Genomic DNA, 24,965 nt, shown 5'->3' with positions numbered 1-24,965 from the left:
GGAGTCAAGATTCTCAATAGGTATATTTACACATATGAAAAGGGGGAAGTCCTAGCCAGTTTAGTTCAGCAGTTAGACCGTAGGCCTGTGGTCCAGAGAGACCCGGGTTCGGGTCCCGCTAAGGACATGTACCTCGGTTGCAGTTTGTCCCCGGTCCTGGTTGGGTTGTGCAGGTGGCAGCCACTCGATGTGTCCCTTTCACGTCAATGTTTCTCTCTCCCTTCCGCTCTATCTGAACAAAAAATGGAAAAATGTCCTCGGGTGAGGATTAAAAAAAGAAAAGGGGGAAGGTTAGAAAGACCCCTGAGTTATTGGATTGATACTGGAAGTATCAAAATAAATTCATGATTTTGTCCTCTATTTATACAGCTCTACAGATACAGAAATAGAGACATATGCATGTGTGGATATGTATATATACATATACGTATATGTGTAGATATGTATATACACACACACACATATCCCACCTCTATCTTCTGAGAGGGACAAGAAGCAACGACACCCTAGCAACAATGAGCACTGGCAGAGCCTAGATCTTGGTTTTGAAACTAAAAGGAAGCAGAGCTTGGGTGGGTGAAGACAAGATAAGCCCGAATATTTTTGTATCAGGAAGTAAGAATTCTGAAGGAGTAATCAGGATTCACTAAAAAGAAACAAAAATCAGCCCTGGCCGGTTTGGCTCAGCGGTTAGAGCGTCGGCCTGCGGTCCGGAGAGACCGGGGATCGGTTCCCGCTAGGGGCACGTACTTTGGTTGCAGTTTGTCCCCGGCCCTGGTTGGTCGTGCGGGTGGCATCCACTCGATGTGTCCCTTCACGTCGATGTTTCTCTCTCTCTCTCCCTCCCACTCTATCTGTACAAAAAATGGAAAAATATCCTCAGGTGAGGATAAAAAAAAAAGAAAGAAAAAGAAACAAAAATCAGCTTGAAGGGGCTCCAGTGGCTAAATAGAAAACAATTGGGGCATTAAAATGATGGTAAGAAGAGATTATAGTACATTAAATAAAATAAAAGTCCATGAGTTCATACTGACATAAAGGAATGGAGGAAGGAAGAAAGAAAAAGAGGGAGGGAGAGAGGCAGGGAGGGAAGAAGAAATAATAAAAAAAAGAAAGTTAGCTTTTGCTTAGAGTAGAATTCCAAATAACAAATTTAGAAAAAAAAAAAAATGCAGAAAATAGAGAATCACCATTTGGCAACCACCATAAAGGTAAGTGGTTGATTCAGTCATGAGTGATTAATGAATGCTAAGGCCATTGCGTGAAAGTATGATGAGGACTAAAACATTAGTGTAGTCTCAGAAGAGTTCCCCACAAAATACTAATCAGTTATAAAGGGGTAAATGGTGAACTCAAGAAACAGAAATGTTATAGACAGCAACAGAACCAGGTAATCTAGGTTAACATCACCAGTGACGGAACAGATCAACAAGGTGTTGCTCCTAATGAGATGCATTGAGAAGAACACATCTTCATTCCTGAGGTTGTGCTTAGTCATGAGACACCATGATTGGATGGTGTGAGTTTAGTCATAAGGAAACATCAGATGCATCAGGGTGAGGTCATCCTGAAATGAAAGGTCTGTAATCTTTAAATCCTCCAGTACATGAAAAACATGAAGACACTGAGTTTTGAATGTTAAGCCAGTTTTGTCTGCTTTCTTTTTTAGGAAATTCCTCTTCATCTTTTTTCCAGTTTTATTTTAGTGTGTGTGTATGTGTATGAGTGTGTGTGGACACACATGAGCACACACTTTAAAAATATTGGTTTGAGCCCGGCCAGTGTGGCTCAGTGGTTTCAGTGGTTGAGCGTCGACCCACGCACCAAAAGGTCACTGGTTCAATTCCTGGTCAGGGCACATGCCCAGGTTGTGGGCCTAATCCCCAGTGGGGGGCATGCAAGAGGCGGCCAGTCAATGTTCTCTCTCATTGATGTTTCTATCTCTCTCTCCCTCTCCCTTCCTTTTTCTCTAAAAATCAATAAAGAAAAAAATATATATATATATATATTGGTTTAAGGAGTTTGCTATTGATCTTTTGTGGCAGTTTGTAATGTGCCCTTTCATTTTCTTTAAGCAGTTACTTTATGAACAAAATGTCTTTCATTTATTATGGTCAAATTTATCAAATTTTTTTAGTTTGTGCTTTTTATGATTATTTAAGGTTCAGGAACATTCATCTATATATTTCACTAAGAATTTTAAAGCTGTAATTTAAACAGTGAGTAGATTTTTTTAAATTCTCACTGGAGGATATTTTTCTATTTATCATCAGATAGAGTGGGAGGATGGGAAAGAGAGAGAGAGAGAGAAACATTGATGTGAGAGAGACAAATCAACTGGTTGCCTCCTGCATGACCTGACCAGGTCCTATACCAACTGCAACTGAGGTACGTGCCCTTGATCAGAATCAAACCCGAGACCCATTGGTCCGTGGGCCAGCGCTCTAACTACTGAGCCAAACTGGCCAGGGCAAGTAAATTTTTGTTAATAATTATTTCGAAATAACTTCAAGCTGAGAGAAAAATTGCCAGAACAGTGCAAAGAACTCCTATACTTGTACACTCAGAGATTCCCCAATTATAAACATTTTACTGTTGGTTCAATTGCTGTCTATTTATTCTCATTATCACTATTCCTTTTCTGAATCTTTAGTGAACAAGCTGTAGATATGTCTCATTACCCCTAAACACTTTAGTGTGTCCACTCCCAAACAAGGACATCTTCCTCTATAATCAGTATACAACTCACCAATGAGGAAATCAACATTGTATAAACTAATGTCTAATTCACAGACCCGTTCAAATTTTGCTAACTGTCCCAACACTTTCTCCAGCGTTTTGGTTGAGAATTCTTATCTAGGAATATAGATTGCCTTCAGTTGTCATGCCTGTTCTGACTGTCTCAGTGTGAGTGGGGACCACTTAGATATTCACTTTTTGATAAATCAATAAGTGGTATATCTTTGCTTTGTGCATTGTTCCCTGTGTATATTTTATAATAAAATAATTTTAAATAAAATATTTACTTTCAAATAGAAAGTTAATCATTTCAAAGATAGCATTCAACATTTCAAAGATAGCATTTGCTCCCAGAACTCAAATTTCTGCAGTAAAATCAAGTTTCTTTAGTCTGCTATATATTTAAGGCCTACAAATTTTGTAGTGATAAAAGAGTGAAAAATCACCTTACCAAGTAACAGATGCAAAGGGAGACCCAGGCCTCTCAAAGTGGATTTTTAGTGGGACCCATACCAACATAGCTCCACAAAAATTTCATCTCCTTCCAAATGTATATCATTGTTTTAAAATGGTATAGTTGTTATTTTAAATGTTAAAAGGTACACAGTTACATTCATATTTTAATTAAAAGTTTTAGTTGAAGATATACAAAATGACAGACTAAATTTATGAGAGAAATGTATTGCTAGACCAGTCTATTCTAACATACCAGTGGATTTTTTTTCTGACCAAGAAGACAAGTGGAATTTCCTAGTGCCCTTGGCAACTGCTCTTACAAATAATTTCAAAGGGATGTTTTTGGAGATAGCAGCTTCTGGGAAGTCCACTTAAGATGGATTTGGAGAGAGTTGGGGAGTTAGCTGGCTCAATGCTTTGCCCTGTTGCCAGAGCACAAACATAGAGCACAGGGCCTGGCACACACCAGGTATGCATGTGTGTGTGGAACATATGCATGCCCACTTGCTGAAACTGGGGCTGTGGCAATGTGAACTGAGAAAGGAGCTGGTGCCAACCTTAAAGTTAGACATGGTCTTTCTGGAAGTTTTAGAGTTAAGACATTTGGCATATTTATATGCCTTAATTATGCAAACCTACTTTCAGGGGTACCTTTGGCTCAAGTTGATATGTGGACCCAAACATCACCAATGGCTTTTTTCTATCCTGAACTGTATTTGTTTCTTTAACTTGAAATGTAATAGCTTTTCAAAAGGAAATATGCCTTTGCAAGAAGTTGACCTATAACAAACATTCCTGCATGGACTTTTCTCTGTTCTTTTCTCCACTCTCCACCGCATCCATAGTATTCTAGAAAACCTCTGGTAAACAAAATTTCAAAGGTAAAACCGGGCTTGGAGATCATGTCATAATCATATCTCCTCCATTTTTCAGATTATGGAACTGCAACCAGTATGGGGACAAACCAAGGTCAATGAAATACTGATAAGTCAGGACCTAGTACCTAGGTTTTTCACTCTCATTCACTGCTGTTTCCTCTCCAATACGATTTGGGGTGGACTTTTCAAATTAAAAGAAGGAAGGAGGAAACGTTCTTCAAGGCTACCTTCAACCATGGACATTGCCTGCAGTGTTCTCAATTAGCAGAGGTTGGCAACCATGGATTTCACTAGCTTGTAATTTTGGAACCAGAAAGAACCAACCTCACATGGTGACTCGGCTGCAGAACGTCTTGCAATGTTTAAAATAAGAATATATATATATATATATATATATATATATATATTCCATTAGCATTTGCTTTCGATGATTCACCCCTATATAATTCATGTCTGCTGGCTCACATCTTCGCTTTCAAAACAACCCAAGGAGAAACTGGGAAGCAAGGGAAGGAAAATGAAGAGGAAAAGGCCAGCAGGGGTTCCAGGGGGTGATGCGCGGCTACCGGAAGCCCGAAGGCGAGCGCTCTGCTCTTGCGCGCGGGTCGGGAACGGCTGCTCACCGCGCCTCACTTTCCCTCTGCCCTTCAGTGCTGCCTCCTCCCACCCCCAAAGCCCCAAATTCGGGATGACAGGAGTTGGGATGGGAGCAGGGAATCCCAGGGCACTCTCAGAAAACAACGTTTCGGAAGATCTAGGGTGGGTGAGCTGGAGGGAGTCAAGTACGTTAAGGGCAAAAAATCGTAAACCGCCCTCAGCCCGGGGCCCTGCAAGAGTGGAGCCCACGCGTCAGCTCGGCACTGAGGAGGGAATAGCTGGAAGGGCCCAGAGCGCTGGACCCCGAGGGGCGGGGCCGAGATGTGGGCGGGACCATACTGCGACCCTTCCAAGGCCCCGCCCATTGAGCCAACCTCCCGCCCTGCCATTGGAGGGCGTCAGGGGCGGGTCTGAGGGATACCCCTACTCTGGCCCCCGGCCCCGCCCCGCCCCTGCCCCGCAGCGTTTTCTGCTCCTCCTGGAGCCACTAAATGGCAGGGAAAGGAAACACCCGGGGCTGCCACTGAGCCCCTAGATTCTGGGAAGAGGAGGTCCTCGTGTAGCCCCACCCACAGGCCTGGTGACGTCACTAGGTGGAACTACGCGGTGCCGCCCCGCGGCCCGGGGCCCGGGGCCTCGGGGCCCCCACCTCCGGGTCTGCGACTCCCTTGGGACTTAGGAAAAGGGTCCGCCCCGTGTTCACGCTCCACGTCACAAAAAGCGGCAGTCAGGACCCCTGCGCTGCCCCTTAGCCTCTCACTCTACACAGCTTGTCCCACCCCCTTATTTTGCACTTTCTACCGCGTTCACTGTCTGTGCATCTCTAAAGGGCTGAGTAAGCGCAGTGACCCGGCGATGGGTACGCAGAAGTAAATGCGATTCAATATCTCTTTAATCCGTTTGCATTTCTACTGCTAATTTAATATCTTAGTGTTTTCTCAGGTATTCTTGGGGGGTCTTTTTCATTTTTTTTCCTCTTAAGGGGCTTAAAGTTGGCCGATGCCATCTAGCATTTCATTAAAGAAACTAGGATTTAGGCTTCTTTTGGTGTTGAAGAAGGGGAGGAAACCAAAGCCGAATGCTTTTAGAAAGAAAATAGCCCTGTTTATTTTTCATTCTCAACGCAAGCTGTCGTGGATATCACCTTCCACAGAGCACAGACGCAGCTGCAGAAGTACTTCGTTGCAGCGTAGGCTACGTCTACACATGGTTGGTACCCGAGTATCAAAAGACAGTGCAGGTGTGTGATGCTTTGGGTGTGCGTGTGCGTACGTGATGTACGTGTGTGTATGTGTGTATGAGTCCAACAACCCCAAGAGATGCAGCAGAATCAGAAAGAAGCCCGCATACTTGAGATTCCTTTGGAAATTTCCTAATGCTCTGAGAGTTAGTAAATTTCTAGTATCCGAAAATTGTCTTTGCAGAGGCTCCTTTTTCCGTGCTCTCCCCACCTCCAAAAACAGGTGTCGCTGTGTGTCTTGAAGCGGCCTCTCACCGGCTCAGGCCTTCTGAGCTGGTGAAATTCACAGAGGGCATTAGGTGTATATTTCAGGGCCCGCACAGGTGTCGACCAAACCCCCGAGGCCTGGACGTGTGCGCACAATCGTGTGCAGTGTGTGCGGGCAAACACGGAGGGTGCTTGGCGGGGCTTGCGGGCGTGCGGGCGTTTGTGCGTGAGTGTGTGTGTGTTCACGCGCTCCAGGCTGCTCCCACAGCTCAGCTGCTGGGTTGGAGAAAAAGAGGGTAGGCAAGTGCAGGGGGCAGGCTGCAGATGAGGGGCGCGGAGATTCGAATTAATAGAGCTGGTTAGCTGCTTTTCCCTCTCTCGCTCCTTTAAACCTTACTGCAACGTAGGGAGGAGGTTGGATTCTCTGTTGAGCTGGTGGAGGAGGGGGAGTAGGTTGAAACAATCGAGTGGGCGCGTCAGGACTCCCCGGCTCCAGGCGGGGAAGGGAGGGGTGCCCCTGTTCTGTGCTGTAAGGAGGCGGGGTTGGGGGCCCCGGGAACAGCGAGGAGGCGGGGGTGGCGGCAGGGATGGGGAAGTGGTCACCCCGGGAGGTAAGATTTCGTTCGGATCTCACATTAATTGGAGATATCTGATTAATCCCAGATTCTGATGACTATAAATGGCGATTCTCTACCAAGGTGTCTCTTTTTTTTTTTTAATCATTCCGTGTCATCCCCCACGTCAGGCCTGCTCGTGGGCGTGAGGCTGTACTTCCTCCGCCCCCTCCTAATGGAGTGAACCATTCCCAGCTCTTCCCCCCTCTCTCTCACTCTCTCTCTCTTTCTCTCTCTCTTTCTCTCTCTCTTCTCTCTCTCTCTCTTTCTCTCTCTCTCTCTCTCACTCTCTCTCTTCCTCGCTCCCTCTCTCTCCTCCCTCTGCTTTCCCTGTGCATAAAGTCTCCGTCGCTCTTGGAACTTGTTGGCAATGCTTATTTTTCAGCTTTCCCCCGCGTTCTCTAAACTAACTATTTAAAGGTCTGCGGTCGCAAATGGTTTGACTAAACGTAGGATGGGACTTAAGTTGAACGGCAGATATATTTCACTGATCCTCGCGGTGCAAATAGGTAAGTGGCCGCCCAGCCAGACTCGCGGCGGGCAGCAGCAGGCAGCCGGCCGGCCCAGCCCGAGGCGCCAAGGGGTCCGACTGGCCCGCAGTCGCCCCGGGGTGCCAAGGAGCCCTCAAACCCCCAAGGGTAGGGGCATCACTTCCTAGGGACTCCCAAGTCCTGGGTTGGTTTTTTTAAAACAAGAGAGAGAGAGACTCCAAACGTTACCCAGGAAATGTGAGCGGCCAGCCGGTTTAGGAGGGGATTTTCTCCCATTTTTTCGGAAGAGCACGTTCATTTTTTGCTTCCCTCTCTTGGTTAGACCAGGTTTGGTACGTTCTGGGGCAATGCATTGGCCCCTGCGATACTGCAAGGTATTATTTTGAAGGGTGGAAAGGTGAATGCAGGAACAAGATGGCTAGGCGGCTAGAACTGGAAAGTTTATCTGCAGAAAGCAAAGATATTCCGGGGCTCAGACTGCTGCATTTAGAACTTTGTCATTCTCCCGCCACCCCCACCCCCTCATACCCTAGTTGCAGCGTTTGCACCGGGCACCGCAGACCGGCTGGGGGGGGGGGAGGGCTGAGAATGACATGGAACCCCAGAGTAGTATTTTAAGGTGCTTATCATTGAGGAGGTTGAATTCAACCAAATATATGTGGATATAATTTTCTATGAACATTTGCCTGTTCCTTTCCACATAGGCATCTGTATTTTATATATAAGAAAGGGTCAAGAATTGTTTGCAATGTTATGTTGGGTGTTTGTTATTTTTGTTTGTTTGGGGTTGATTACAGATAGATTTATATAGTCCCCATTTTATGTTAAGGAATGTTGAGTCCTAGTTACACTATCATGGGGTTTTAAAAAGTTCACCTTTTCCATCCAGAATGAAGACGTTATGGGAGGGAGCACTAGAAAGCCCCCTTCTCTCATGTGGGTCAGAGTATTAATTAAGTGGCCTAAAAGTGAAAGTGAAGCTGATTATTAATAGAATGGACAAGAGAAAAAAATGGAAACTCTTCAAAGGGGTTTTCTGGATTCTGAGGGAATTGTTGACTCCTATCATTTTAGGCTGTAACATTCTTTGCAGACAAATCCTTGCAGTATTGGGAGGGTGGCTTTAGGGAATTGGTGTAGGGCAAGAGATAAAATACATAACATTTTTGTTCATAAGAAATTTGAAGGAAACTGGGTTTGGAGTTGATCTATACAATAAAATGGATTCTTTGCAGTGGGTTGTATGCATTTGACATGATTTTGAGTATCTGATTTTTTTTTTTTTCATGAACATTATAGGGATTTTAGAGTATGTGGATGCAGGATATTGACGTTTTCCTTCAATTCTGAGAAATTATTCGATGTTTTGAATCTGGTTGTTTGAATCTTTGACATTAGTGCAGAGAACTGCAATAAATAAAGAACATTTATAATTGCAGCAAATCTCTTATATATTGGAAATAAGCGGATGTGGCATTTTGCAATTAGCCTGCAAATATTTAGAGAATAGGTTACAGCACCTATTTTGATATGGAGATTTTAATCGGAGTATGTTCGGGGTTCTGTTTTCCCAGTGGGAAATAACCTTACTGTAGGTTGTGGGGGATAGAAGAGATAGCAATTGTGCAAGCGGGATACGCTTGGAACACACGAACAGACCGAAAATGACCATTTGTTGGCTGTGGAATTGAAATTGAGCAAATTTGTTCCCGAATGTCTGCCCTTTCCCGCACCAGAGCCTCTCGATCTTTATTAATTCATGTCTGGGAGCTGTCCCAAATCATTGACATTTGGCAAGAAAAGTGGGGGTTGGGAAGAAATGGGGAGGTGGAGAGGGTGGTGAACGCAAATGTAGACGCGGCTGGAGGAAGTTTGTAATGAATGAGAGGTCAAACGAATGAATGAACGGATGGAAATGACACAAGGTGCGGACACCGGAGAAAACAGGGAAGGAGCCTAGGTGGCCCACCCAAGCCTCTCTGAAGTCGGGTTCGGGAACAACATCGAGGATCTCGCGGACTGCGATCTGCACGGATGCATGAACCTGCAAAATATGTCCAGAGCGCAAGCTCCCGGCCTCCCCCAGCCAACTAGAGACCAAGAAGTCATAGTTGTAAAAAAAAAAAAAAGAAAAAGAAAAAATTTTGCGACTTCTTATTTCACACATGCACACACACATGCGCGGTATGGAGGGTCTTCTCCTGCACAGCCTGGAAAGATAACGTGACAGAAGAGCTTCCCGCCCACAGCAAACACCAGTTCCCCTTAAAAAAAAAAAAAAAAAAAAAAACTGTCAGTACATCTTAGGGGCTACTTCTTTTTCACCGAGTCTTTGGGGTGGAGGTAAGGGGTAAAGAGAGATGGGGATGTGGGAGGAATGGACAGACTGTATTTTATTTCGTTTCTTCGCTGCAAAGATGCATCTGTGGCGTGCATTATAGAGGACAACGGGTAGGATTTGTTTCATTGTGACCATCAGTTCCTATTGGAACAAACAGTTTATTCTATCTCAGTGTTCTACGAGATATTGTATTCGTAAGGGCTTTTAATATTTCGCGTGGCGGGGGAAGGGGGTTTTTGTGAAGGTTTACCTATAGCCTGAGCCGAGATCGAAGTTAACCTCAGTCCCTTCCCCAGAGCTTCCCGTTCCGGATTAGAAAGCGCAAGGCCCGCCTCGCTTCCCCAGCAGCAATTTGCAAGCGGTGCGCTCCCGGAAGCTGCTGCGGGTTCGGTCACCTTCCCCCACGTCTGCGCCTAGTCCGACTCCAGGGGACGAGCGGCCGGTGGGGGGAAGTGAGGGGCATAGTCCTCCCCTGAGACTTTACTCGCTAGCCGCGGCGGCGGCGTGATGACTGTCCAGGAAGAGGTCGGCGCTCAGGATCGTGGGTATTTTATTCCGAGAAGATTCGCTCCGTATTTGACCTCCCCTCGCCCAAACAGCCAAGATCTGTTCTTCTAGCGCGACCCGTTGGCGCCCGGAGTGTTTTTGGCCTTTCGCCAACGAACATTTATCCCGGTTCTTTGGCCTTGAAATGGAGAGAAATGGCCAAGGCAGCGCGTCCGCGGTCTGGAGCCGGTCTCTCTCTCAGGGCTCACGCCTCAAGGTTTGACCGACCTGAGGCCAAGAGCGTGCAGCCCGGGTCTCCTCTTCCTCCTCCTCCTCCATCACTGCCACCTCCTCCCACCGCCCCTGCAGCCATCCCCGCCCCGCTCGGGAGGGAGCCCGGAGCTGGAGGCCCAGAGCCCGGCGGCAGCGCCCTGGGCCCTCAGTCGCAGGACTGTGCCTAGAGAGCGAAGGTCTTACACTGCTCCGAGCGGGAGTGGTGACCGGTTTTTCCGGGGATTAAGAGTGTGGGAGGAGCTGAGCCAGGAACAGAAGCGGAGTAAGCAGTGGGCTGGAGGCTCACGGATTTGGCCTCCGTGGAGGTCAGGGTCACCCACACAGATATATTCGTGATTCTGCTGGGCCCAGACTGCCCTGGACCACTGTCACCACCGTCCGGTCCCAGAGGCCTAGGCTACTCTCTCCAGTGGGTCGGGAGGGTGCATGAAGGATCTCCTTGGGAACACAGACTGCACGGTAGGCAGTCGGTTCTATAATGAACCAATCCATTCTGGTAGCTGCTGGTAGCTCCCAGAGACTTTACTAACTTATTTATTCAGCAGTGTTTGCTGAGCGCCCACCAAAGACTTGGGCGCCATGTCGAGGCTTCCCACCCGGTGTGGCGTTAGGTTCAGCTGTGTGGTCTCATAATGTGTCGCCTCCCTCCCCCTCCCCCACTCCTGCTCTTTGCTATTAGACCCCCTCTCTCACTTTGGAAATGGAAGATTGCACTCCTAGTGCCGTGACCGGGCTTGCTGGGGAAGTGTTGGGAAACAAGGAGGAAGTGGGTAGGAAGAGAGGAATAAAGGAGGAAAAGGAGGTGAGAAGAGTGGACAGTGGTAACAGAAAAGAGAGAGAGCCAGATGCGGGAGGGAGCTGCAGGGCAGGAAAAGACTCATTACCCGGGGCCACCCACACCCACTCAAACAGTGGTAATCTGCGGAAGACGCGGCGCTGGGTGCAGGTCGTTCACTCTGGAACCCCATCTTTCATTCACCTTTAACTCTGGCGCACCCGAGGCCTGACACAACTCGGTAGGGCGAAGCCGCGCTGGGTTGGGGGGTAGACCGCCCGTGGGGCTGCAGGGTGGGGTCCAGGCGCTGCTGACCGGTATCCCCTCCTCTCTGTAGCCTACCTGGTGCAGGCCGTGAGAGCAGCCGGCAAGTGCGATGCGGTCTTTAAGGGCTTTTCGGACTGTTTGCTCAAGCTGGGCGACAGCGTGGCCAACTACCCGCAGGGCCTGGACGACAAGACGAACATCAAGACCATGTGCACGTAAGTGTCCTCTCTGGCCAGCTAGGTTCCTGTTCTGGGGGGCGCTGCTGAGGTGGGAGATCCACGCCGACGCGAATTTGCGCGTCCTCACCTTCTGGCTCCCACCCCCAGGCCTTGGCCCGGCCGCACTGCCCAAGGGGGTGCTACAGCCTGGAACCGGCGGGGGAGGATTGTTCTGCTGGGGCCCAGTCCAACACAGAGGAGCGCTCACTGAATGTGCTGGAGCCAGGGCAAGGGGGAGGGAGAGCTGCCACCAATTTCTCTCTGCCTGACGCAGTCTTCCTCAGAGTTTGCTTCTTGGTGAATGAGAGGCCTGCCCAGTACCCTATGAAAGGCAGCTGGTTTTGGTTTGAGGAGAGGTTTAGGTAATGATAAGTTTGCCTAAAAGAAAAGTCTCTCACCTATTTTGTCCATTTCGCCTGATTAAAACTCCCCTCAAGTACACAGTAAGAAAGTTGGAGTGCAGGCAAGAGAGCACAGGTCCCCCTTCCTCTTTCTAAGAGAGGCTGAGGGAATATTTTGTTTCCTGCCAATGACTTTGCCCAAGAAGAACGGATCTGGGCATCTAGTGACTACGGAGTTTGTAGTAATTTCCTAGGTTTAGTATAGTCACCCTCCTTGCTTATGTTTTCCTCTGTTTCTTGATCTACGTGTATTAGCAGGCCAGAGCAGCTAAGGGCCCAAGGAGGGCCATGAAGGAGTTCATGGCCAGGCCCAGTGACATTTTAGCTGCTGCAGACCTTAAAAATACCCCTGCCCTCTGCAATAACACATACTTTATTTTATTTTCAAAAACATCTGTGACAGTCCTCTCATAATGTCTCTTTCAATAAAGACAAGGCAAGAGGTGTTCCTTGTACCCCAGAGTTTGTAGTGACCATTTGCTGTACCACCTTTTTTATACTGTGAATTCCTTCCCTTCTCTCTAATTCTTGGGGGGTGGGGTGAGGTGTAAATTTGTTTAAATTATGAGTCATTAAACAGGGGTCAATTTTGCTACACATATTTCTAAATACCCAGGTGCCCACCAGGGGCCACAGCAACTAAGTAGCTGGTACCTTCCTATCAGGAAAGGGACAAAAGTTGGGGTTTGGAATGCATGCTTACCTACTGTAATTCCAAATATCTGATGATAGGTAAGAATATATCTATACACAACAAAAGGTTAAATATAGATCAGCTCACAAATCCTCCATCATTTATCACAACTTGGTTATTCCAAGTTATTTTATTTTATTTTATTAAGCAAGATTTGGTCCTGAAATATGGAATTGAGGAGGGCCACTCCCAGAGGCCACAGGCTGCAGCTGAGTTGAGGCTCCCAGTGGGTTGGTGTACTCCTTGTTCAGTATCTCCTTTCAGTACCCCCTGGATACCTGTCCTTTTCCAACCATGTGTCTCTTGTTCCCATCTGGGTGTGTATAAAGAAAGGAGGGAAGTAGATATCTTTTGGGAGGTGCAGTCATGCAGGAAGTTGTCCCCCCACCTCTTAGGTTTCTCTAAATCTTGCTGTTTATTTTCAGTTGAGGAATCTGAAAGCCCTACACCCCAGGACCCCCAGTCCGCATAAATTAAGAGACTCGGGAGGTCCTTAGAAAACAATCCTAGCTCAAGGCAATCCAACACGTATTTTAACTGTATTGTTAGTCAGAAGATGGTGTGGGAGTGGAAACAAGGATAAATCAAACATAGTGCCTGCCTTCAATGTGCTTATAGTCCGGGCTAGAGCTCAGAAGGGAGAGAGAGAGGAGACAATACAACCAAATTTCGTGGGGTGCGGTCTGGTGACCGGGCTCTCAGGGCCCCTGAGATGGAAGCCAGCCGGAGTCACGGAGACGCGTAAGATCAGATCCACCCAGCACGGAATGGAGACAGCGCCCCAGGAATCGATCACGGGTTGGAAATATATTTAGGCTCGAGATCTATTTTGGGTTTTCAGAAGAAAGGGGTAAACTAGAGAAGGACAGGTTGGATGAAGGTTGTGGGGGCGGGGCTCGGAGCTGAGTCCTGGGGGAAGAAGCTTCCGAGCGAGGCGCGGGGCTCCGAAAAAGGCCTGAAGGGAGGACCGAGAGCCGGGTGTCACAAAGGTTGGCACTGGTGGGCCCCGAGCCCGCCCTCGAGTCCTGGCCTGGGGGACTGGGAACTATCCCCTAAGGTTCTGGGAAGGAGATCCCATGGGATCCAAGCCCAAGAAGAAGGTGGGGCGGGGAGAGAAGAGGTGGAACCAAGTGCGCAAGGCCGGGAGCACAGAGGTGTGCAAAAAGCAGGTTTACAAAACTGGCCCAGGGGCTCGGGCACTAACACTCCCTGACCCCGGGGAGGGACGAGGTAAGCAGGAGCCTCCTTACAGAATCTGAGCTGGGAGGCTGTGGAGAGCAACGCGAGGAGCCACGGAGGACCGAAGCAAGTGAGGATGGGGAAGAAGTGAGGAACTGAACAGCGGAAAACCAAGGGGAGGGGAAAGGAGGAAGACAAAGAAGGGAAGAGGGGAAAAGGGGGGAAACAGAAGAACGCGAAACAAAAGGAAGGGAAGGGGGAGAAAGAGGGCGAAGGCAGGCGAGAGAGTACGCGGAGGGAGGGAGACAGAAGGGGCGAGGGGGAGGAGAAAGTGAGAAGCCCAGTGGGGAGGGCTGCGCTCGGAGCAACTAACCCATCTTGCAAGCTAAGAGGCATTAATGGGCGGCAGCTTGCAAGGCTTAGCACTGTTTTCCTAGCTTTCCCCGAGGAGGGCGAGCAATCTGTTTGCGCAGGCCGAGGTGCCAGCGAGGCGCAGCCGGTTCGGCCCCGGCTCCTGGCTGCTGGGCCCCCGCGGGCACCAGGGAGAGAAACCACACCCGGACCTCGGCTTGTAGGGTGGGCTAGGGTCGGGCCCGCGCTATCCTCGCAGGACCCCGGCGCCAGAGCTGGCGAGGAGATGGGGAGGGGCGCTCGCGGTGGTTGGCACCGCGGAGAGCGCTGAGGCGCACTGGAGCAGGCCCAAAGTCCTCCCCCACGCCCAAAGTGAACCTGCTTCTTCTGTTTGTTCTGTTCCTCGCCAGATACTGGGAGAATTTCCACAGCTGCACGGTCACAGCCCTTACGGATTGCCAGGAAGGGGCGAAAGATATATGGGATAAACTGAGAAAAGAATCCAAAAACCTCAACATCCAAGGCAGCTTATTCGAACTCTGCGGCAGCGGCAACGGGGCGGCGGGGTCCCTGCTCCCGGAGCTCCCAGTGCTCCTGGTGTCTCTCTCGGCAGCTTTAGTGACCTGGCTTTCCTTCTGAGCGCGGGGCCGGCTCCCCCCGCGCGCCCACCCACACTCACTCCTTGCTCCCGGAAATCGAGAGGAAGATCCATTCGTTCTTTGGGGACGTTGTGATTCTCTGTGATGCTGAAAACACTCATATAGGATTGTGGGAAATCCTGATTCTCTTTTATTTTGTTTGATCTCTTGTGTTTTATTTGCCAAATGTTACCAATCAGTGAGCAAGCAAGCACAGCCAAAATCGGACCTCAGCTTTAGTCCCTCTTCACATAAAGATAGGAAAACAAACGACAAACCCACCCCATTTTTAAAATTTTTATTTTTTGGCAAAAGAATCTCAGGAACGGCCCTGGGCCGCCTACTATACTAATCATGTTAATACATGACAAATGACGGGCTCCTCCCAATCGGAAAGAGGAGAGGAGAAGGCCAGGGGAATGAATTCAGGGGAGATGTCCACGAGGGAAGCATATGGTGAATAATTCACGTTCACTTCTTTCTTCCACAGTATCTTGTTTTGATCATTTCCACTGCACATTTCTCCTCAAGAAAAGTAAAAGGACAGATTGTCGGCTTAGTGTTTTAAGGACAGGAGGCAGAGAGGAAAAGGGTTGGGGAAACACCGGGTTAGAGGTAAAGGCTACCAGAAGAAATGCTGCTCCAGTCACTGAGAGATTCAGCTTTACCTGCTCTTATTGATGCATCTTTCCAAGTCCAAGCCTTTCTTTCCCCTCCTCTCTTGTTTTAGCTGTTACACATACAGTAATACCTGAATATCCAACGGTGTAGATCACAAGGAGGAGTGTTAAATGTTAATCTAAAATATAGTTTAAAAAGATTTTGACATAGAGAGCCTTGATTTTAAAAAAGAGAGAGATGTAATTTAAAAAGTTTATTATAAATTAAATTCAGCAAAAAAGATTTGCTACAAAGTATAGAGAAGTATAAAATAAAAGTTATTGTTTGAAATGGGGTGTTGCCTGTTTCCTGCCCGAAGCCTGCTTTCTTGGCAGAGTTCTCAGAGGTACCTGAAGGGACGCTGAAGCCAGGTAATAAATTCACCTGTTCACATGCCACTTGATAACCTATCCTCTTCAAGCAGACCCTCCTCAACTAGGACATTGCCTTTTACTTGAAATTCTCTTTAAGAAGAGAAAGGGGTAGTTATTTTTAAAACATAAACTAAAAAGTAGAGATCCTTTTAAAGTAGGGTTTGGTGGGAAGTTTGTGTGCAGTTAGTTAAGAAAGCATATGCAGACCCAAGGCCAGTGGCCGGCCCTGGGCCCCCATCCCAGGCGGGTGGGAGCCCTAACCACGGTCCCTGCAGGCCGAGCCCTAACCACGATTCGCCTCTTCCTCTGCGGTGGACGGCGGCAGCTTGCGAGGGAACCGCCATTAAGGGCTCTAACTGAGGGGCCGAGAGACTGTGGTCCCTGGCAGGGATCAGGTGAATCCTTTCATAATTAATAAGACAGCTCAGCCGAAATGGCGAGGAGACAGGGCCCTATTGATCAAGCAGTAGAGCTACTTCCACCTCTCCTATTTATATCCTTTTATAGACCCGGTATGGCCTTACCAAGAAGTAAACATTCGAAAGTAAACAGGAGCAGAGGAGACCGGAGTCCAAGGCTGCAGGACTGGAGCAGGCTGGGGGAGGGAGAACCGAATGTATGTGTCTGGGTTCAATGAAATCGAAATTTGATTTCTTGTAGAAGCTGCGGGTGGGAGGGAGCTGCCGGGGGTCCCCTGGGTAGAGGGGGAGGGTGACGAATGGAAGGAGGAGGAGGGGGCTGCCTCGGATTCCCGCGTTGTGGAGCCTTCGGGCCACCGCCTGGAGGGTGCGCGGGGGCTCTGAAATGCAATGCGTAAACAATCGCTAATGTAACAGTTCATAAATCAAACCCAGTGGGTCACAGCCCAATCTGCATTCCCCCCACGGATTGAATTCCAGCAACACATGCGTCCCTGCGCCTGGAGCGCTAGAAGCTGCACGGATTCTTAATGGCAGCATATATTACCGCGGCCAGATCACGCACGCGCCGCGCCCACCACTCCTAGGAATAGCTTCACCCGCTACACCCCTCCTCCGACGAGCCCTGCTTCTCAGTTAAAGCCGAACGATATCCACGCTGCCTGCGCGGAGCGGTCACCCACCGGAACGCTAGTTGTTTTGATCGTTTCGTTTCAGTAATTATTTTCCATCTAAGTATAAATAGGACGATTCTAACCCGAGCTCAACCCCTGAAAATCAAATTAAAATGTCTAAGCCTGTTTTAAATACGAATCTATTAAATGAGGGGGCGGAGAACGAGGAGGAAGAGGGAGGGTCTTCTTCTGTCATTTTTGCTTGAAGAGCGAGCCGCCTCCTATCCGACTCCTTCTCTACGCAAACTGGGGAAGAACCAGTGCTCATAACTAGGTTCCTAGCTCGCCAAAAGAAAAGGCGCGCGTCGTCCCCTCCCTCCCAGGCTTTGGGGGGGCAGGGAAGACCCCCGCGACACCCGGAGAAAGATGCTTCTCTCTCAGCACCGGCTTCCTACTTGGCAATCAATCTCCTTCCACTTCGGGAGGAGGCGAGGCTGAGGGAGGGAGCAGAGGCGACGGGGGGCGGGGACTGGGCGCGCCGGCCCAGTGTTCTCCCCACAGGGTTCTTCTCCGGGAACCCCGTCCTCCCACGGCTCCAACGGCCTCCCCGGTGCCGTCGCCCCACAGGGAAGGCGCCGGGCTGCCGGATCCCTCCACGCCCCCGTTCTGCCCAGTCCCAGATTGTCCGGGGGAGCCTCCAGAAAGCTTGGCGTCTTGTCCGGGGCTCCCTCGCCCTGTCCTAGGCCGGGGACCGCGCTCACGCGCGCTTGGAGAAAGCCCGGCAGCGCAGAACAGGCAGTCTCGGAAACGCAGCTGAAGAACTGTGCTTCTCGAGGCGAAAGTTTTAGATTATTATCGCGCTGTCTTCGGCTATAATTTGCTGTTTAATCATGATGACATCTCCATACGATAGTTGATGTTATTGTTTTTAAGCAGCAACGCGCTAAACCCTGTTCCAGCTCAGAGAAATATTAACCAGAGTGAGTATGTCCCACCACTGAGATGGGGAGAGCGGGGGTCAGGCAGCAAGGATGTCATCATCCTGCCTCCGCCCCACGTCGGAGCAGTCTCCAGCTCTGCCCCTTAGGACCTTTTGGGATTGGGGAAGGGCCCTACTTTACTCCATCTTCTGCCCGAGTGGATTTGAGACACAGACATTAATTTGAGTTTAATGTTTGGTTATCCTCAGAGGTTGTCCGACGGGCCAGCTCCCTAGTCCCACGCTCATCTGAAGAACGCCAGGGCCCTTGGAGGCTTACCGGGAATGAAGAGACAGGCCAGAGAAGGACGCAAATGTGGGAGGGGTGGGGCAGGGGGAACAAATCCAGAAGTCGATTTAGCAGAGGAGATGGTGAAGAAACTTAGATGATAGAGCTGTGGACGAGGGATGGGGGGTGGAGATGAAACTGCAACTTATTTTCATTCAGGACTCAGAGAAGCAAATGAGCACTAGGACCACCACATAGATTCTCTTTCTGTGGGTCCAGAGATCCATTCACTCCAGCCTGAGCCTCCTGGGCCACAGGAGTGGTGCATCTTGGAGCTGGGCAGGCCAAGCAGAAGCTAGGGGAAATCAGGTGGATAGGACAGGGAGGGAGCCCTTCCCGGTCCTCTGGAACACTCAGGTCCCAGCAGAGCTGCGTCCGGGAAAGCCTCCAACCATTCTGTTCGTCTCCCACTGCCCAGCACACACAAGGCTGGGCTCGGGCGGTCCCGGACGGTCCATCCTAAGGAACAGTCTACCATGACCCTGTCTCCTGGGATCACAGGAGAGGTTCACTGCCCATTGCTATTTCCTCCCCAACACCTATCGGAGGAAACCAAGGCGTTGCTTCTCTTGCCCCTTTCTCCAGGTGCAAAACTGAAGCGCGGGGTGGTGGCGGCGGAGGGAATGGGAGGGCGGCAGTGTGGACGCCAGCTGTGCCGCTCGGACAAGACCCTGGGTTCGCCGCCCTCCATCCACCACCCCGCTAGAGTCACTGCATCTCCGCAGGCCGGGGCGTCAGGGAACTCGGTAACGCTGTAGTTTGTGTTTTAATCCCAAAGCGAACAGCGTCTCCCAGGGGCCCATTCGTGATGTTGGGGCAGTGGCAGCCTCCTCCCCAAACGCCAACGCCCGAAATAAATACACTGTGTTTAGTCGCGCTCCGGCAACCTCCCCACTTTGGCCCCAGGGGAGGAGTGTGACTGACATTCTGTCCAGATCCTCTGCCTGTAAAGACATCGCCTTTAGAGTGATGACTCGGGAGCCAGATGACCTGGGCTACCAGCTGCATAACTATGAGTGGGCTACTTAACCCCTCTATACCTCAGTTTCCTCTTCTGTAAAATGAGGGTAATCGTACCTAGCTCTTCGGTACTTGTATCGAATGAGAGGCCATCGTTAAAGCGCTTTCATGCTGCTTGCCTAATGTTAGGTATTATTACTGATTCCTCCTGCCTCTATACAGGCTTAATATAATGGCTCTCACTTAAATCTGCAAAATAACCTCTTCCGAATAACCTGGCCTAGAGAACTTCATTACGACCTTTAATACTTTCGGACAGTTTTTCTGTATAGTCCAGCAACTTAAATTCCTCTTACAGGCTACACAGTGCTTCCTCCCACTCTGGCCGCCTCAGAGGATGCTCTAGAATAGTCAGCCGTGGACACTGACTGCACCCCACACACTGCCCACCCCATCTGGCACCACAGCGCAGGCCAGACCCCTGGCTTTCATTGCCTGCGACCCCTATTCTGGAGTGACTGGGTTGTCCCAGCACTAACCCAGTTCCTCCAGGAGCTTCCTCCACAGTTTCTCTCCTCCCTATCCCCTCCTCCCCCTCCTCCCTCTCCTCGCCATTTATATTAAATTCCTCTCCCAAATTAAAAAAAAATAATGTAATTATTGTAACCAGCAAAACAATACAGTGATACATAGTGGGGGAGGGGATTAACCCACCCCACAGGACTAATGTTAATAGACCCACCCTTGATCCTTCCATGCCTTTCGCCATGCTCATAAAACATATATACTCACATGGAGAGTGGGCTTTTATTTCATTTTTACAAAATTATGATATATATATCTATATATATATTTCTCTTCTACCAAATCCTCCAAAATCAGTAGCTAAACAACTCTTTCTTTTAAATAGTTACACATATTTCTCAAATAACCATACTGCAATTTATTTAATTTTCCACCCATTGATGGACATTTAGGTTTTCCCATTTTTTTTTTTGATGTTCTACAAATATTGCTGTAATAAATATTCCTCTTTAAACAACATTAGATACTAGTATTTTAATTTCTTCAATAGAGTAGATTCCTCAGAGTTGGATTGCCGGGCAGAAAACTATGTATGTGTGCTTATTTTTTAAATGTAAGTGTGTTTTCATTTGAAAAAAAAAAATTGTTGGATTCCTTTCCAAAGAGTGTTGAGTGCCTCTTTTCCTGGAGTCCCCTCAACACTGTCTGTTAACACGTCTTTGGCTTTGTCAACACAGTGAGTAACCTGGTAGCTTTCTGGAAGGCCAGCCTTTCTGGGCACCCCCATTGTGTTCTCTGGGTCCCTCTCCCCAAAGCACCCCATGGACCGCGCCAGCACTGACATTTATGCAAAGTCCTTGTAATGAATCCTTGAAAACCCTGACATTCACCTTCTAATCTAATCCAATCCCCGTGCCTGCCTGAGTGAGGGCATAGGTGCTGCTCTCTCCGGGAAGGTGACTGTGGGGCAGAGGTGACGTTCAGCCTGGGGGGGGGGGGGCACTCCCACTATTTCCATGGAGGCACTTCCCTCGAGACCCAGTTGGCTCCGTGGGCCAGGACCTAGGCTGCGATCTCCTGACCTGTCTGCAGTGGAGAGAGAACAAAGGAAGGAGGCAGCAAAGAAAAGAAAATCGCAGCCTCCAAGCAGGGCAGCAGATAACAGCTGAACTTTTCTTTTTCTCTCCCAGTAAGACCATGAGGTTCAGCCGCAGGAAGACTGAACCATCTGTGGAGAGTCCATGTGCAGAGACACAGATTATTTGCTGTCTTTTCTCTCTCTCTACCCACCTTTACTCTACCTAACTTAAAAAAAAAACTTACTTTTATTGAGCATTTACTACATGTTAGGCATTATGCTAAAGCTTTGTGAACATCATCCCATTTTCTGCATTCATTTCTGTAGGAAATTGTGTTAACCCCACTTTGCAGATGAGAAACAGCTTTAGAGAGTCAGAAACTAGCCCCAAATCAGCAGGAAGTAAAATGCAGAGCGGAAATTTGAGCACTGGTCTGTTTCAGGAATTTGTTTTAAGATTTCACCTTGCTTGATCTGTAGTAACAGATCTTTTGAGCCCAAAAAGAGATAGCACAAGTTAAAAAAAAAAAAAAAAAAAAAAAGCAACAAAGAAATATAAATTCTACAATAGACAGAATAATGGCCTCAATGAGATATCATGTCCTAATCCCTGGAACCTTGAATGTGTTAGTTATATGGCAAAGGGGAATTAAGGTTGCAGATGGAATTAGTTTGCTGATGAGCTGACTTTAAAACTTGGAGATTAGCACGGCCAGTGTGGCTCACTGGATTGAACACCATCCCATCCCATGGACTGAGAGGTCCCAGTTCCATTCCCAGTCAGGGCACATGCCTGGGTCGTAGGCTCAAAGCGCAGTAGGGGGCATGCAGGATGCAGCTGATGGATGATGTTTCTCTCTCACATAAATGTTTCTGTCTTTCTCTCCCTTTTCCTCTCTCTAAAAAATCAATAAAAATATACTGAAAATAAAACAGGGAGATTATCCTGATTGCACCTTAGGGCCCAGTATTGACACAGGCCAATAGGCCAGGAAGCCAGGATAAGTGGAATAGGGAAACTGAGACAGAGAGCTGAACAAACTGACAGCAATTTACAGGGGATACAGGAGATCACCCCCCTAGAAATAACATCTAGGTCTCAGTTGTGTTTCATCTCCAGATCCAGAAAAGCAGCAAAACCAGGTGGGCAACACCAGGACCAGCTGCAAGGACTAATGCCCCCTGCCCTGACACCGACCAATCAATGAAGACCAGGACGCTGAAGGAACACTCCTGGCAAACATGAATATTCTGTTGAAACCCTCCCCTGAGACCTCCTCAAAGATTCCTGCTGGCAAGAAAGAAATAAAGGTCTCGCCCTGGCCGGTTTGGCTCAGCGGTTAGAGCGTCGGCCTGCGGTCCGGAGAGACCCGGGTTTGGTTCCCACTAAGGGCACGTACCTCAGTTGCAGTTTGTCCCCGGCCCTGGTCGGTTGTGCGGGTGGCAGCCACTCGATGTGTCCCTTCACATCGATGTTTCTCTCTCTCTGTTCCTCTCTCTCCCTCCCACTCTACCTGAACAAAAAATGGAAAAATGTCCTCGGGTGAGGATTAAAAAAAATAAAGAAATAAAGGTCTCAAGACAAAGGACCCAGCAGGCTGCCCACCCGTGCCCCACCCCCACTTCTTCCCTGACAGACATTCATCCAACCTGGGCAGCAATGGGCAGCAGCAGTTTGTCCCACACAAAGCCCTGGAACCTGTCCCTGAGTCTCCCTTTTCTCTGACTTCCCAGGGAGGCAAAGCAGACCAGCCTAGGCTCATTTCCCAGCCCTTTCTTGTTTCACTGTCTCCAGCTTTAATAAACATCCTCTAAAATTCATCTGAACTCATCTTATGAAACTTTTCCTGCAGGAAGTCAAGAGCTCACACTACTGGCCTGGCCCTAGGCAGACCCACCAAGTGCCAGGTCCCCTTTGTAACAGTAAAATCACCAGGTTCTTAAAAGTGGAAGACAGAGGTAGAAGAGGTCAGAGTGAGGGGATACGACAATGGCTAACCTTTGTTGGCTTGGAAGATGGAGGAAAGGGTCCGCAGGGAATCCAGACTGCCTCTAGAAACTGGAGAAAACAAGGCAATGGATTCTTCCCTGGAGCCTTCAGAAAGGAGTGCAGCCCAGTGACACCATGCCAGACTTCTGACCTACAAGACTTAACTGTAAGATAATAAATTTGCATTGTTCAAGCCACCAAGTATGTAGTAATTTGTTACAGTTGCAAATAGAAAAAAAATGCAAATACTAATTTTAGCTGAGAAATAGAGACATTACAAATATCTAGAGAGCCCTGGTATTCAGGAAGTATGTTTTCTGGGGTCTGCTCAAGGCCCTGCCTTGAGTAATTTGGGGGCAGGTGACAGCTTTATTTCAGCAGAGACAAAGGAGGCATCAGGAAATACATTTCAAAAGACAAGCAAACAAAAAATTGTGCTGATGTTTTACATTGTGTTGGCATAGAACGTTTTATTATTTTCTCCCCTTTTTTCTGCCCCTTTCGGCTGCAGTCACCCCTTATTTGCTTCCTTTCCCTCCAGTAATTTAATAGACGTGCAGGTGAGTTCCTTGGTTCTGTCCCAGTCACAGGCCTGCTTGGATATGAAAAGTTTGTTGCTACAGTGACAGATGGTCTGATGGAACATCCATGGAATGTATCACCAGGTCGTTATTCTCTTGTTAGCCACAGCAACTGATGTTAGCTACCCACCTTATCACCAGAACAAATCACGTATTGGACTGATTTTTAATGGTGGTGGTATTGGCAACTTACGCATTACTTGGAACACAAAAGGGAATGGGTCCGATCTCCATGGACTCCTAGAATGAAGTACTTGCTGAGTATTGGAGGCAGGAAAGTGGGTATGAGAAACAGAAAAAAAGTCAAGCCAGGCTGACCACAGACAGCCACTGCCTTCCACAAGGAGAAAAACTCCTTAAAATAGTCCAAACCTGGTAAAGAAGAGAAGGGAGAAAAGGACACACTTGTCCATCTGGGTTAATCAAGTCACAAATTGCTTTGTTTACATTGAGATACCAGAGTAGGACTCTGTTCTTGATTAAGAAAGAAGAAAGATTAAGCAGGCAAACCGGTGGGTGAGGGCAGACGGGTAATTAGCTTCAGCCTGACTGACAGTCCGGTGGCCAGATCCCAGTGCCTGAGCTGCCTGAGTTTCTCCTCTTCCTCCGTGGGTCTGCTGAGCTTTGGGGAGCGACTGTGAAACCGGGCTCTGGGACGCTCCTACTTCTCAGGCTGCCTCCTGGGGCCTTCACCTGAAATACCTGCACTGTGTTATCCCTTAGGCGGGGAGAGAAATCCCAAGCAAAGTGGCTCATTTAACTCTGGTCAAACACAAATTCTTCAAAATACGCCATTTGAATGGGCTAAAGAGCATCGGGCACGTGGGAGGCACATCTGTCAGAGCCACACCAGCACGGGGACCACCCAGCTGCGTGCCAGCCCTCCCTCTGGGTGGCTTTGTATTGACTCAGTGCAGGGGAGGGGCTGTCCGGCACTCACTACGTCACCATTCACAGAGCAGCACTTGGGCAGTGTTTCCTCATGAAACCATTCTCATGCCCTGCTTGTGCGCGTTTTCCTTGTCCGTTGAGTATAACGAAGGGGGAAAACTGCATATCCTCAATTGCTTTGTTGATAGAATTTGTTGTATATTTGTTTCTCTTTTTGAATAACCCTTAGCACTTTCACAGTTAATAGGAAAAAAATGCCCAAATCTTTATTTTCAGGAATTGCTATAAATTCAAACCCAAAATGTACTTATTCATGTATACCCACTTACACTGCTATTCATAAGATATATTCTCTAATTCATGAATGTTCTCTCTAAGACACACAGAGAAACACATCTTGCCCTTATTCCCTCTGATGTGCTCTTGGATCTTGCCTCTTATCTACTGAATTGTCTTTGCCATTTTTTGTTTTATCCTCCAAATGCCCATCCCCTTCATTTACACTTTAAGGCTACAAGGTAACCTCCTTCCTTTGACCTGGTTCACCGTCAAGCTCCTGAAATGGTGCCCAGGCCAAGAGAGAGGCTCAGGAAATACTGAAGAGCATGTGAAGTTTTCCTCCTTCCCCTCCGCCATCCTCCCCTCCCTGCCGTCCTCCCCCCTGCCGTCCGCCCCCCCTGCCGTCCGCCCCCCTCTGCCGTCCGCCCCCTGCCGTCCGCCCCCCTGCCGTCCGCCCCCC

General features: G+C 48.6%; 1 protein-coding gene across 2 annotated transcripts; it reads left to right on the top strand.

Annotated features, from left to right (window-relative positions):
* Positions 1-6,751: 6,751 nt before the first annotated feature.
* On the top strand, positions 6,752-15,817 carry NRN1 (neuritin 1). Of its 2 annotated transcripts, none has more exons than XM_036256527.1 (3): positions 6,752-6,815; positions 11,456-11,600; positions 14,639-15,817. In XM_036256527.1, the coding sequence occupies exons 1-3, from the start codon at positions 6,797-6,799 to the stop codon at positions 14,865-14,867; spliced, it is 393 nt and encodes a 130-aa protein (XP_036112420.1). In that variant the 5' UTR covers positions 6,752-6,796; the 3' UTR covers positions 14,868-15,817. The 2 variants fall into 2 exon arrangements, with proteins under 2 accessions (XP_036112420.1, XP_036112419.1); XM_036256526.1 differs by lacking the exon at positions 6,752-6,815 and adding an exon at positions 6,984-7,240.
* The last annotated feature ends 9,148 nt before the right edge of the window (positions 15,818-24,965 follow it).

Source organism: Molossus molossus, unplaced genomic scaffold (genome assembly GCF_014108415.1).
Source record: "Molossus molossus isolate mMolMol1 unplaced genomic scaffold, mMolMol1.p scaffold_m16_p_12, whole genome shotgun sequence".
Lineage (NCBI taxonomy): Eukaryota > Metazoa > Chordata > Mammalia > Chiroptera > Molossidae > Molossus > Molossus molossus.
Note: the sequence above shows the minus strand (reverse complement) of the source record. Positions and strands in the feature narration are given on the sequence as shown.

Excerpts from the sequence above, each read along its gene's own strand:
- NRN1 (XM_036256526.1), top strand. The coding sequence starts at position 7,186 with ATGGGACTTAAGTTGAACGGCAGATATATTTCACTGATCCTCGCGGTG. Across the intron at positions 7,241-11,455 it reads GATCCTCGCGGTGCAAATAG|CCTACCTGGTGCAGGCCGTG; the intron begins GTAAGTGGCCGC and ends TCCTCTCTGTAG. Across the intron at positions 11,601-14,638 it reads AACATCAAGACCATGTGCAC|ATACTGGGAGAATTTCCACA; the intron begins GTAAGTGTCCTC and ends GTTCCTCGCCAG.